At 37.2% G+C, this 13548-nt stretch overlaps 1 protein-coding gene across 2 annotated transcripts in view; it reads right to left on the reverse strand.

The window, feature by feature from the left end:
* Positions 1-2456: 2456 nt before the first annotated feature.
* The window catches only part of BTAF1 (B-TFIID TATA-box binding protein associated factor 1), a 47575-nt gene continuing 36483 nt past the window's right edge, over positions 2457-13548 (reverse strand). For both annotated transcript variants that reach the window (XM_075423490.1, XM_075423489.1), the window contains 14 exons: positions 13206-13354; positions 10185-10337; positions 9537-9658; positions 9159-9326; positions 8893-8970; positions 8684-8813; positions 7875-8016; positions 7577-7707; positions 7025-7150; positions 6124-6276; positions 5337-5548; positions 5021-5180; positions 4268-4438; positions 2457-4037 (listed from right to left, as the gene is read on the reverse strand). In XM_075423490.1, the coding sequence (XP_075279605.1) occupies positions 3891-4037; positions 4268-4438; positions 5021-5180; positions 5337-5548; positions 6124-6276; positions 7025-7150; positions 7577-7707; positions 7875-8016; positions 8684-8813; positions 8893-8970; positions 9159-9326; positions 9537-9658; positions 10185-10337; positions 13206-13354 (2042 nt within the window). In that variant the 3' untranslated portion in view covers positions 2457-3890. The remainder of the gene's footprint in view (positions 4038-4267; positions 4439-5020; positions 5181-5336; positions 5549-6123; positions 6277-7024; positions 7151-7576; positions 7708-7874; positions 8017-8683; positions 8814-8892; positions 8971-9158; positions 9327-9536; positions 9659-10184; positions 10338-13205; positions 13355-13548) is intronic.

Raw genomic sequence — 13548 nt, forward strand, 5'->3', positions numbered from 1 at the left:
TTTGGACAATATAGTAATAAAGCAAAAGGAGAGAGCTACAGGAATGGAGATCCTTCCCTAATTCAAGAGGCTAGTGAAGGAAGGCCTTTTTTTTAAAAAAAGCCAACAACCTAGTTTAACATAGTATATTTAGCTGTTGACTAAGAAAAAAAAAGATACATAGGAGCTTGGTACAGACCTTCTACTCTGTTGACTGAAAGGTACCTGACTGTAGGAAATAATAGACAAAAATTAAGTTTTTGTTGTTTATTGCATGAGGCTTATGAATGGAGAGGACTGAAAGCCTGCTCGAAGTCTGGGGATTGCCATTTTTGTTTTTCAAGATGCGCTCACTTGTTTAGTACCTTCCCTTGCCCAATGCCACCATGGTGCTAGCGGAAAGCTCTGCTTGTGCATGCACACAGCAGAAGGAAGAAATGCATCTCCCCCTTGTGTCACACCCAAGATAGCTGTGAGCTAGGTCAGCGTGGTCCTGCTGGTGTGTGGTCCTCCCAGGAGTGGAGAGGCCTCCCTGCACTGCAGAAGGTAGTTTTGTCTGTCTTCACACCAACAGAGCCTTTCCTTTCTTAGGCAGAATCCCCCATTTCAGCTAGGGTTTGACTCTGGTTTTGGGTGCCAGAGTAGCAACCAACGCTTGATTTCTGAACAGTGAGTTAGCCTTAAACAGTGTAACTGAACAGATACCTCTAAACCTGCTGTAGAGGAGAATATTGAAGAACTAGTGAAGCCACTAGAAGGTAAGAAGCCAACTAATACAGTTTGACACAAATTTAAAGGTCATGTCTCTTACTAGGACACTGAAAGAACTCAGATGAATAATTAGCTCTACAACAATGCTTTTACTCAGAGAACTGCCCTTGAAGTAACTTGCTTAAACATAATTTAAAAGGTGAATTAATTTTTACTGTAAAGCATCTTCCTGCTTGGCTTCGATTAAAGAAAAAAATGCAGCTTCCAAGGTTTTGTTAACAAAGTAACTTACCACCAGCCACAGGTCAGTTATTGCTGTGGTCCTTAAAAGATTTAAAGCTTCCCCTACCTGTGCCAAAGCTGTATTTAACACTACGTTATTTGCCATTCATAAGCAAGTTAATCTTCTGTATGCGAGTATGTTTTCATCTTGGAAATTTCTAACATGGCTTAAGTTGCCCTACTTCTGCTTGAATTAACTTAATTAGAAAGATGTGCTTACTGCTTTAGTAACCTGTAGAACCATGGGATGGTAGTAAAGTTGGGGATACCACTAATGGTAAGTGTAAGCATTTGTCTTTAAATCTAGTAATTTTAGGGTAAAATGCAAGCTTTCTAGAGATAAGACTAAAGCAAAAGACTAAACCCGAACTAATTTGAGTTAAACTAAATAATGAGTAGGCATACCCTAACTCTTAAGTGTAATTTTTTTTCCAAGCTTGCTGAAATCAAAACCTCCAAAAGCATTAGGGAGCAGTCAGTCAATTCAAGGTTTAGGCCATGTCTTCATCAGCAAATGATACACTGCCATAGGGGCAGAGCTGTAGAGCTAAATGGTTGGTGCTGAGAACCTGACATCCATGCACTAAATTTTAAGTTTTGATTTCAGCAAGCTTGGAAAAAAAAATTTCATATTCACCTGAATACCCATTAAACAGGTCAAGTGCAGTTACAGGCATTCCAAGAGCATATTTCTTGCTTGAGTTTTGCTGTAACTGAATACTGAGAACACTGCACTAACAAGCCAGATCACGGTAAATGGTCTGCTAGCTTGACAAGCACGTAAAAGCTCTTAGTTAAATATTAAAGTAACTAAAAATGTTTTCTATACGCTTAGTGTGATATTCCTGCTGTTTTCTGTTTTGAAAGTGTTAATTCACAAGACACAAGATCAGTCAGTACATACAATAATCCTGAAACAACCTATTCTAGGTTCTGCTCCCCTCCCTCCCCCCATCATTTTCCAGGTGCAGTCGTCTTTTTGATGTCATATCCAAGCGAGCCATCACTGAAAGTATTATGGTTGCATAGTAACCTCAATGTGATAAGTAACTGGCTTAAAGCAGTCCTTTGGTGTGTATTTCTTTTCCACCAGGAGCGAAACAGTTTCCTACCACAGCAACTAGTAAAACTCTTGAAGAAAAACATATGCAGTGTTTTACGACTAAGTATCTTATTATTTCTGGGCACTATCACCAGATCACTGCACCAAGTTATTTTAAAGTACCCAGTATTCCAGCATTGTAATTTCACTGCAACCAGAACACCAAGCTCCATCTTGTCTGTCCCCCCCATGGATTATCAGTTGAGAGCACAACAGAAATATTCTATGAATGAAGGTAGAAATGAACAAATATAAATCTAGTAATCCAGCTGTCATTTCCAAAGCATTAGTTTTTTACCTAGTCAGCTACAGTGAGCGAGTCTTCTCTACAGGAAAAGACCTAAACACGGATATACACAACATACACATTATATATTCCCAGTTTTGTTTATTTTCATGGAATGCTAATTTAGTTACAATATGGCAGTTCATAACTACTGAAATGTGACATTAATTCATCTCCAATGCTGCAGAACAGTCTTGATTTATATATATTGTTTTAAAACAATCTTATGTTACATAGTTGAGGTCTCTGGTGGTTTTTAAGCTCTGATGCTTAAGCACACAGCAAGCTACAAACCTTAGGTTTTATATTTATACATATATTCTATGTATTCAGACAACTGCTGTAAGTTATCTATAATTTAATATTTATAAAAAGTGCACACTGGTACATATGCACATCTAGAAACACACCTTCACTACTGCCTCCCTTTTATAAAAAGCTGCGTAACATACAGCCATGTTATTCTCACTTACTGCTATTAAAGTCCTTTACTATCTTTGTTACACAATTTCAGCTATTCAATTCCCTCAAACTGAATGTAGGTATTTCTATGTGTATTTCCTCCTAAAGAAAAATGTCCTCCCTATTCCTTTAAGAAGCTTTAAATCATGCATCAGTTTAGTAAACAGTCACTTTAGCATGGACTTCAGAATCCTAGACAGTGTAAAATCTACTTCTGGAAAATGTCTGTATATTTAATTTCTTCTTTTAGTTACAAAAAATATATAAGATTGAAACATACTGAATACATGCATCTCTCAAAGTGGCTATATTCTAGCCTTATAGATAAATTAAAAAAGTACACCCCTGCTAATAGGATGCAAACATGGCCTCAAATAGGCCATTACCTGTATTTAATATAGCTCATTACATTAAAAAGTTCAAGTCAGCTGTTCTCTCAAGATGGTGTCAAAAGACTGAAGAGCATAATATATTTATACTCAATATACAAAGGTGGGTGCACATACCTAGTGCCCTTTAATTATTCAATACTTTCAAGGCTTCTAGGCTTTGCCTCTGGTGATACAAGTCCTGAAATGATCCGAATGAAAGTTTAAGTTGAAAATTGTTTTTTAATACCCCATAAAAGCAAGTTGTGTTTAAAAGAAAAATGTACACTGAACAACCTGAAGTACTCACTGAAACAACTGTACAAAACTATTATAGATACAGAAAGAAATAATGGTGGATTTAACTTCAAGCAGAAGTAACACTTGTTAACATATGTAAAAACTTGCTTTGTTTTATTCTCCTACCAAGTAAGAATTTGCAGCCGTTCAGAACAAGTAAAATTCAAACCACCTCACAATGTTTACATTAAAGTTCTTTTATACAGTGCAAACGTTTAAGACAGAGTAACTCCCCAGTGAAACAGGTGACACTACTCGGTGCCAGTCTTTTGAAAATTCTTCTTTTGATAAGTCTATTTACACATTAAGCTAAAGGTTCACTATATATGCTTTGAAGTTTGCTGAATATCAGCAGAAAAATACGTGAACTAGCAGCAGTTGTATTACAAATATATGATGGTTACTTTAATGAACGCATAAAGTTTTCAAGACTGTATTCAGTGTCATACTGTTCCTGATCCCATAGTTCTCCAAGGTTTTCGAGTACTGATTTCATTGATGCTTTCCCAGAAGAGGTAGAGGTATCTGCTTTTTCAGTTTTTCCATCCTTCACAAAAAAAAAAAAAATAATATACAGAATAAGGTATATACTAAATTCTTCAAGTGTCATGATTCTCTTGGGGAAATATCACTTCCTCCCGTTTCAGAGAGCTGTCTACTACTACTATTCATCATTCCAACTTCAAGTGTTTGTCTGATTAAATTTTACATTTCAAAGCAAAGTTTTTCCCTAAGCTTACTCTATTTTTGGTAAGTATTTGTAAAATGGTTCTTTACCTTGTCAAGAGTGAACAGATCAAGAAGCTGTTCTGTTCCCATGCTCTGTAGGCTTGCATTTTCTTGGCTGATCACTGTATTTGCAATATTCATTTTGAACTTTTGAAGACCCATGATCTTCTCCTCCAGAGTTCCCCTGGTTATCAGGCGATACACATTAACAACACGTTTCTGAAAGAAAGAAAAGCACACTTAGCTAAAAAAAATAAATCATAGGTATTCAAGAGAGCATAATCTTTTAGTATTAATCATAGACAGTCTGGAAGCAGTTTGGCTTGGAGTTACCCTTCAGTAATTGTAGTCCGTAAGTCTGACCGATGTTAGATGAAAAGAATGAGACTATGCCAGCATATAGTAGAGGCACCTGCAATTGCATCTGCACTCATGAAGTTAAGAATTCACTGCTTTTTACAGCTGTAGGAGGGAGACTAACAGCAGTCACTCTTTCTCTGTGCAGACAGAGAAGGACAACCCTTCAGTTCCTCGTCTCAGTTGCATCTCCTCCTCAAATGAGAGGTGATTCTTCCCTGGCCTCTTCTCAGCAGCTCAGGAAGTACAGAACAGAAGGCATACCAAGTTGGGCATAGGGTACACACTTCAACTGGTGTATTTGCAAGAAAGCAGTATGAATAGAAGCTTGGTGGAAACCCCCAGGCATCACTTTTATAAGCTACAGCCTTATACAAATTTGAGGAAACAGGAGTTTGGCAAGGGGAAAAAAAAAACACTTAAGGGAAATTAAGAGTTTTTCACCTGCCCAATGCGATGTGCCCGATCCATGGCTTGCAGGTCTCTCATTGGGTTCCAGTCATGTTCCACAAATACTACTGTATCAGCCCCTGTTAGATTAAGTCCCAATCCACCAACATGAGTGGTGAGCAAAAGAACATCTATAGATGGGTCATTATTGAACCTGTGTACAAAAAAAGTTATGCATGGTAAATTTCATTTAAATAATGAGTTTATGAACCTCAACGCTTTGAGGCAGACAAAAGAACAATTTTGTACCATATAAATAATACAGTTCATTACAGTTGGCCACATACTGGTTATGAAAGTGTATGCTTACCGTGAAACAATGGAATGCCTCTGACCAGCAGGTATGCTGCCATCTAGTCGTAAATAAGTAACTGAAGGTAACTGAGGTCTGAAAAGGTCATGCTCCACTATATCCAGCATGCTTTTAAGTTGACAGAAGATAAGTACTCTGTGCTGGGCCACAACAGCTTCTGTACCGCTTTCTGAAGATCCACCATTCCCCAAACCACAGTCTAGCAGCAGCTTAAAGTAAAAGAGCATTAAAGTGTATCATCGAAATGACAGTATATGTTATGTAAATATTGTCATTGATGGACTATCAAAAGTAGAAATAAGAGAAATAAACTACAGAGGGCAGTCTGTAAGTGACAGTCACTTAAAATGCCATTATGCAAAGTTTGGCTTCACTGTCAAACTATGAAAAATTTAAGAGTCAACAGAACAGTAATTTTCTTCATTTTGCTTTACTTACAATAGAGTTATGTAATGCAATCTAACTTTATCAAGGTAATAGTCTCCTGCGTAATATATAGCACAAAAGTTTTTTCTATAACAAGAGGCGCAGCAGTAAGAAGCATAAAAGTAAGGTTTTTGACAAGGCAGCAAAAATTATATAAACATCATCACCTTGAAGCAAGCTTGTGCTTCCCCCTCCCCCTTGAATTAATAGGAAAAATAGGGCATATGCTTAACAACCCCTTGTACTCTATTCCATATGGTACTTTAACTAGTGTTTTAAGACCAGTTTTATACTGATGAAGTCTTAAACACCACTAGAGACACAGGAAATTAAAGGCACAACATGCAAGTCTACTCACTTGTTTTAAAGCAGACAGCTTAGGTGCGTGTTGGATATCTCGAAGGGATGAACTATGAGCTGCAAGTTGCTCTGTAATTCTTTTATGTTCTGGATGCTGGGTTGTTAACACTAATGCTGGATGATTGCACAGCTTCCGTAAGTATTGCAATGCCTTTATTTAGGAAATTACGTTCAAAGAAATGGTTAGCAACAATGTAGTTACAGAAAAAGGATGAACAAAGTTGATTACAAGTATAGGGGCCACTCAGCCACATTCCACAGTTTGGAGTTTATTTTAATAAAAATATATGCTAAAGTTGCACTTTTGTATTAAGAAAACCTGTATTTCAAACTGTATCCAGTAACTGTTAAGTGCATAATGAGTTTGGTTCCTGTTGCAGGAACAGTGCAAAGACTTCATCTGAGTGTGGGATATAGTACATGGGTTTGGGAGCTGTGCAGAACCTATGAGAATTATTGTTTCCAAGTAGCCAAGACTTAATCTGCAATTCTGTAAGACCATGAACCTTCATAAATTCAGATTTAACCTTAAGGGAACTTTTCTGTTCATGTTTTAGGATCTTAATTTTGTAGTGTAACAGCTGATGAGATCAACAGGGAACTCCCTGATCAGTTTGGTAATCAGTTTTAAATTGAGAGTGGTATCAAAGATCCACAAAATAGCTGAACACCATTTGAGCAGAACACATTAACAATTTAAGACCGTTTTATATGACTTGATACAAAACCATAATTTAAACATAATAGCTATACATCACATTTCAGACAATCTGATCTAAAATCTAAATATTTTACTTAGATGATATGGTCACTTGGATTTTCATTTTTTATTAAACCCAGAAATACAGTTACCAGAAATAAATGAACAAGGTAGTAAAAATTACTGAAGAAATCTGTACCTGAAATACATGACCTGTAGCTTTAAGCTTTGGTTTTTCAGGTTCTTCGTTCAGTGAAATTGAAGAAACTGTTTCATCAATATCACATTTGGCACGAGACTTAGCAAAATCTTCATAAAGCTGAACCTGTACACCAGGCCCCAGACAAGAGAATGAGTATGTTTTCCCCGACAGAAGACAGTCACTTTTAGAATTTAGTTTCGAGTTATGATAAATTAAGGAGGCTATTTTATATGTAGCACAAGGTCAACATTAACAGTGGAATCTGTTGCAATTTATTTTCTTTCAGCTTGAAAGTGTTTTTTAAAAAAGTCTGCAGATGTCTAGATGCTGTTATTGTAGAAAGATGCCAGAAATTTAGCTAAAAGAAATACTCTACTGCAACTGCACTGAAATTAGTTTTTAAACACATACTAGAAAAACGTTTTAGTACTGTGGCCTCAAGAGAACGTCAGAGCTGACATCAGATTGACCCAGAAATAGAGAAGTGGGTTTTTTTGTGGTCTTCACTGCGCTGAAAAAACTAAGTTTGCAGCCACTTTTTAAGTATACCTGTAGAGGACTGAGAATACAGTAATAATCTTGAATAATTTTGGGTGGAAGATCTTGCAGTACATCCTCTTTCATTCTCCTTAGCAGGAATGGCAGAACTTGGCGGTGCAGTGCCTCCATTGCAAGAACCCCTAGTGAAGGCAACAGAAGCAGTATTTTAGGGGAATAAAAAAAAAAATTAAAACATTCAGCCCCTCCAATTTCTTACGTTGTAACTGACCGCAGTTTCTCTTTTCGTTAGCAGTTCTCATTTAAAGGAAGAAAACAAGAAAACCAAGATTTGATGTTTGAACCTTACCAGCCTCTTGTTCTCGACTGGAGCTTCGGGCATCTCTACTTGCCAGTATTGGTTTGCCATAACGGGCTGCAAATTGGCGTTCAGTACCCAAAAATCCTGGCATAAGGAAATCAAACAACGACCACAACTCCAAGACGTTGTTCTGAACACAAAAGAAACATTTGTTAAATTATTTCAAAACTAATGCATTGCTGCAAGCTATCAGAAACATTTCCAACATATGTAACACTGCCTATAAAACACTACAAACGTTAACACTTCATACTTTCGAGCTCCTCAAATTTGGTGGCTCTTACAGGAAGACCTGTACATACACTTTAACATATAAATGGACTTTCTACTGTGTCTAATATCTTAAGCCACACACTGATTTCTTCTGGACAACAAAACCCAGGAGACGCCAGTGGTCTTAGTCCTGGATGAGACGGATAATCCACAGACAAGTCATTAGGACAAAGCCCAAAATCTGGGGTTCTCAGATTTTTGTTTCTTGCTAATTTCACTAGAGGCATAAAGAAATGCTCTCTCCCCTTCCCTGCCTGCTACTTAAAGAACAAGTGGTAGAGAAAGCCTCGCTGCAAACTTTTGCGCCCATTAATACTACAGATCCTGCTCCCATTCCCCTATACAGGGGTACACTGTGAAAGGAAAAAGATGGCATTTCAAGCATTCAGCAATGAAAGACTTTTTACAATGTATGCTTTCAACAAGTCAACTGATAAAAAGCACAATAAAATGGACTGCAAAATAGATATCTCTTGCTTGTTTTCTACTACTTGCCCAACTCCTTAGGAAAAAAGAAAAGTTACCTGGATTGGTGTCCCAGAAAGAATTATCCTGTAATTTGCAGTCAGCTGTTTAACTGCTTTTGACAGCTTTGTTTTTCCATTTTTTATTACATGGCCTTCATCAAGAATGCAGTAATTAAACTTAATATTTCTAGAAAAGGAGAGCATAGACTTAAGTAGCATTTAGAAGTGTAAGCTATGAAGAACTCCTAAAACAAACCAATTCTTACCTGAAAAAGTCAATATCATTTCTTACAACATCATATGAAGCCACAATGAGATTGTGTCTTTTCACCTGGTGTTGTAATCTTAAGAAAAAAAGAGGGGATAATAACTAAAGTGTTCCTTGCATATGTTATTATTTCAGCCTTTAAAGATACCATCACAAGTTTTACCATGCCCACAACCTATGTTTCAGTAATAGTAGGAAAGTGAATTACAATATTGTGTGTGTGATAATTTACTCTACCCAAGTCATAAATGCAAAATACATTACCTTGCTCTCTCAGTAGGAGGTCCTGTGTAGTGCAAAGGATTAAGATACTCTTTCGAGCAAAATTTGCCCACTTCATCCACCCAGTGTCCCGTGAGTGTAGGAGGGCACACCACCAAGGAGGGAAGAGGAACACTGTCCACCAGTTTTGTTCTTGCATATTCCTGAGCCCTTTTAAGAACATCAAAACAAGTTTCAAAAATTGTTTTCACAGAATAGTTGGGGCTGGAAGGGGCCTCTGGTGGAGGTCATCTGGTCCAAGCCCCCTGCTCAAGCAGAGCCACCTGCAGCTGGTTGCCCAGGACTATGTCCAGAGTCAATAGCATAGATAAAACCTATCATTAAAGTCTTTAAGGTAGAATGTTATTTGTTTAAGCTTACCTGAGGCAATGATCACCTGCAAGAATGCAAATGGATTGTAAAGTTTTTCCTAAGCCCATGTCATCACAAAGAATTCCATGAAGCTTGTATTTATTGAGAAATGCCAGCCAGTTCACTCCATCCTGAAAGCACAAAATAAAACGAGTGCCTCAGAAGTAAAAACTGGCTTTAGGCTAGTGAAGCTTCAGTTCAAACATCTGTATGTTCTATCATCCACCACTGCCAAACTATGAGCTTGTTTCCCACCATAAATTCATCCACTACAGCCCATTCACTCAAAGCAGAGGGGAACAAAGGGAGAAACCGAAGTGGCCAAACAATACGAGGCCTGGATTTGCAGTTGTGAGTGGCCACAGTCAGCCTAAGCAAGGCACAGCCCATTGACCATTCCCTGAGAAAAATGACAGAATCCAGAGAGGCGAAAGAAAAACAAAAAATCTTGAAGAAAACCAGTATAAATGGCATGCATTACTTCATTTATTCTTCCTTAGTCAAGAGTCCAAGACACACACTGCACAGCCAAAAACAAAAATCAAAACCAAAAAACCCAAAAGCAAAAAAACCCAGTGTGGTAGCAACTCCTACCCTTCCATAAAATTGTATCAGACTGGAACTTCGTTCTCTTAAAATAAAAGTGTAAGCTGTTACCTGCTGATATTTTCTGAGCTCTGCTTTGATTGGTACTGGAATTGTGTAGTTTTCCAGTTTTTTTCCATCCAGTAACTGTTCCAGAAAGTGACGTTCTTTAGCTTTCATTTGGATTAATTCTTCAGACATGTTTGGTGGATCTGGTATACCAGCCTAGGATAATATTTTTAAAGCAGTAATGTAAGGGCTACAGTACTTAAGTCTCACACAGACAATAAGAAATAAAACCCCTACTAGCTTAGACACTTTAAACAAACAGATGGCAAGGTTCTGCGGTCTTCTCAATTGTATAAATCCAAACTCAGTACCTTGATTCCTTGCAGATCAACCCCTCCAGGGTTGTAGGGTGCAAAAGACAAGTTCTGCCCCAAAGAACACACTGAAAAGCTTGATACAATCGCATAGAAGAGGAGAAATCCTGTCATGCTTGTAAGATTTTACAAAGACTGAGCTATTCTACCTCTAATTGAGAATTTATGTGGTTGGCTAGAGAATCATTTGACACCCGTTTCTCCTTAGCCACAGTCTACCATCCAAAAATTAGATGGAGTTTTTTCCTACAGATGTTAGTAGAATTAGATCTAAAGTGATATTGAAATCCATACAATGAACTGAAGCAGCTGGAAACTATCAGGAAAAAGAAAAACCTAAACCCCTCTAGGTCTGTAGCAGCAGACCTTGGCTTCCTAGGTACTTCTCGCACCAGGCTAGAATAATCTCTCTGGGGACCAAATACACTCAAACATTCTTGCTTGCTAATAATACACAGTAACAAAAGGGGCACTGATATTTGCCATCATCACATCTGTCATCCCAGTTTTCTGGGCCACCTCCATCTTTAGTTAGCTTTAGTTCAAATCCCGAGTTACTAATTGCTTAGGGAGGACTCCTGGCTGAGAATAAAAACTCTCTAATTCCACTTGAGCCTACTTGTTCAACTGCTCTTTCCACCCTCCCTTTTAAAAGAAGATGTCTGAAGTGTGAATATCATGCCAGTTAATTCAAGTATATTGTCAACTTGCAGCATGATTGCTTATTAATAAAACAAGGCAGATTAAGTTAAACCATTTATCTTACAATCCCTCTCTCAGTTGTATTTTCATTTTTATGGTTGAATGAATAATGAAATTGAGACTAAAGATACAGGAAACTGAGCACATTTAAGTTTTCCCAACTCATTTTTTTGCTATTGTTTCCAATTCCTCACAATTAGAAACAAACACAAAAATACAGATTAGAAACTCCAAGCTTATTCAGATCTCTATCATTTTTACTTATCCAGCAGCTGAATTCAGGTCTCGCATTTTAGGCGGTATATAAAACACCAGCAATAAACACAAAAGACTAGACAGACTCTTTGTTTTGTGACGGAACTGTAAGTCATGCTTCAGGGACACAAGAGTGAAAAGAGTGGAAAGGGGTTTTTTGTTTTAACAATACCACTAACTATTGAAAACTGTAGGAGTTTCTCTTATGAAGCACCTGCAAGACTACCCTGAAAAGTCTTCCCACTTAAAAAGGTAGAACGTATCCATAAAACACCACTCGGTAAGTTTTTTCACACAAAGCATGTGTGAAACTGTCTACGAAAACTTTATTATCAAGTTATTTCAATCTCAAAAAAGCATTCCTTCATAAAGTATTTCCTCATAAAACATCTATTTCTCTAGTCCCTATCAAACTGCTCCTAGTCCTTCCACTGAGATGACTCCAACCCCTCTACAGTTATCAATTTAAACTCCTTCTTTGGCCTAACATTTAAAACTGGCAATCAAAAGACTGTCTCACAACAGTACAGGTATTTTCTCTCATTATTAATCTACTTCACTCTAAGTTTGCATATCTCTAAGTTTGCATTTTAAAATAGTTCAATTATCTGATGCTGAACTTCCTTAACTGGAAAGGGAAGCCTTAAGGGAGTTCTTGAGTACCTATGGAAAATAAATATTAACTGATCATGCATATGTATGCAACTAATAAAACAGGTATTCTACATTTTTAAAAGGTGCTCACTAAATTCTATTAAAATAGCTTTAAAAAAAGTAAGCTAAATGTATTCCACAGGACTGTATTTAGATGGATATGAAGGGCACTGGTGCAAATGCCACAGGAACGAACAGTAGCATGCCAGAAATTCGTTTCTGCCTCGCTTACTTTCAACTTCTTCAACATTTCAGTGTAAGCATACAGAAGTAAGTGCTCCATTTAAGGCAGATTGCTAGTTATCAGATTCTAAGGTTCTATTATGCTAAATTAAAAACTGAGATAATAAAAGATACTAAACCCATTAAAATGACTTTTTTTCTCATTAGAAACGCGCACATGAATTCTGAACTGTCTTCTGTTACCATCTGGTGGTGAAAGAAAGTTACTCAAAAGCCTTGTAGTCCTCCAAGTGCAATATTAGAAAGTGTCTGAGGTATGCAAGTTGTAGTCAGAATGAAAAATTGAAACAAATCTGTACTGATCAAACACTAGTGGATCATAATATGAGTAATATTTTGCCCAAAGCTGTAGGGTGGGGCTTTTTGATTTTAAGAACTAGGAATAAGTAACTGTACTTATCTCCACACTTCTTCTATTACTGCTATTTCATTTTTTCCTTTTAAATCAGTATTGCTTTTTTATGCATTTCTCTTGACCACATACACACCACCACACATAACTAGGGAAAGCACACACACAACTCTTAAAAAGACTTTTGAGCCAAAACTAGCAAAAGCAGCATTACACGGAAAATCAGTGAATATACAATTAACTTCATGTACACAGCTGAAATGAGTTTGTTATGAAGAGAAATTTTACTTTAACATTGCAGCAGACAATTACTAACAGAGGATCCAATTTTACTCATTTTACATTATAAAGGACACATCTTCAATTATCTGATATGGACTCAACATCTATAAAACCAGTTATTTATTCAGCATTTAATAAGCCAGAAGCACGGACTTTGTCGCTGGTGAAAAAGTGGATACAGAAGAGTTCACATAACTCAGTATACTTACAACTTGAGCTTACCTCAAGAGGCATTAGTCTAATTAGTGTTGCAAAGCACTGAGTAGCCATAAAACGTACACTGTCTGTCTGATCACTCATTCTACCCAGAACTGGAACCACTAGAAGAACAATGTACGGAACAATACCAACATCCAGCTGCTCCATTACACCTGAATCAGTTATTAAGGAAATAGTTTTTACCAGTTCAGGATTTTCTGACATCAGTATATGCCTGGTAGATTTCACACTCAGTAGGTAAAATTCATTAATACCTTACATTCAGATGAACAAGATTTCTACTAACAAAGCAACAGGGTGGGACAAAAATCTGAGCTACTGTTACATTTAGCCCAGTGAATTCCAC

This window comes from Opisthocomus hoazin, chromosome 6, assembly GCF_030867145.1.
Source record: "Opisthocomus hoazin isolate bOpiHoa1 chromosome 6, bOpiHoa1.hap1, whole genome shotgun sequence".
Lineage (NCBI taxonomy): Eukaryota > Metazoa > Chordata > Aves > Opisthocomiformes > Opisthocomidae > Opisthocomus > Opisthocomus hoazin.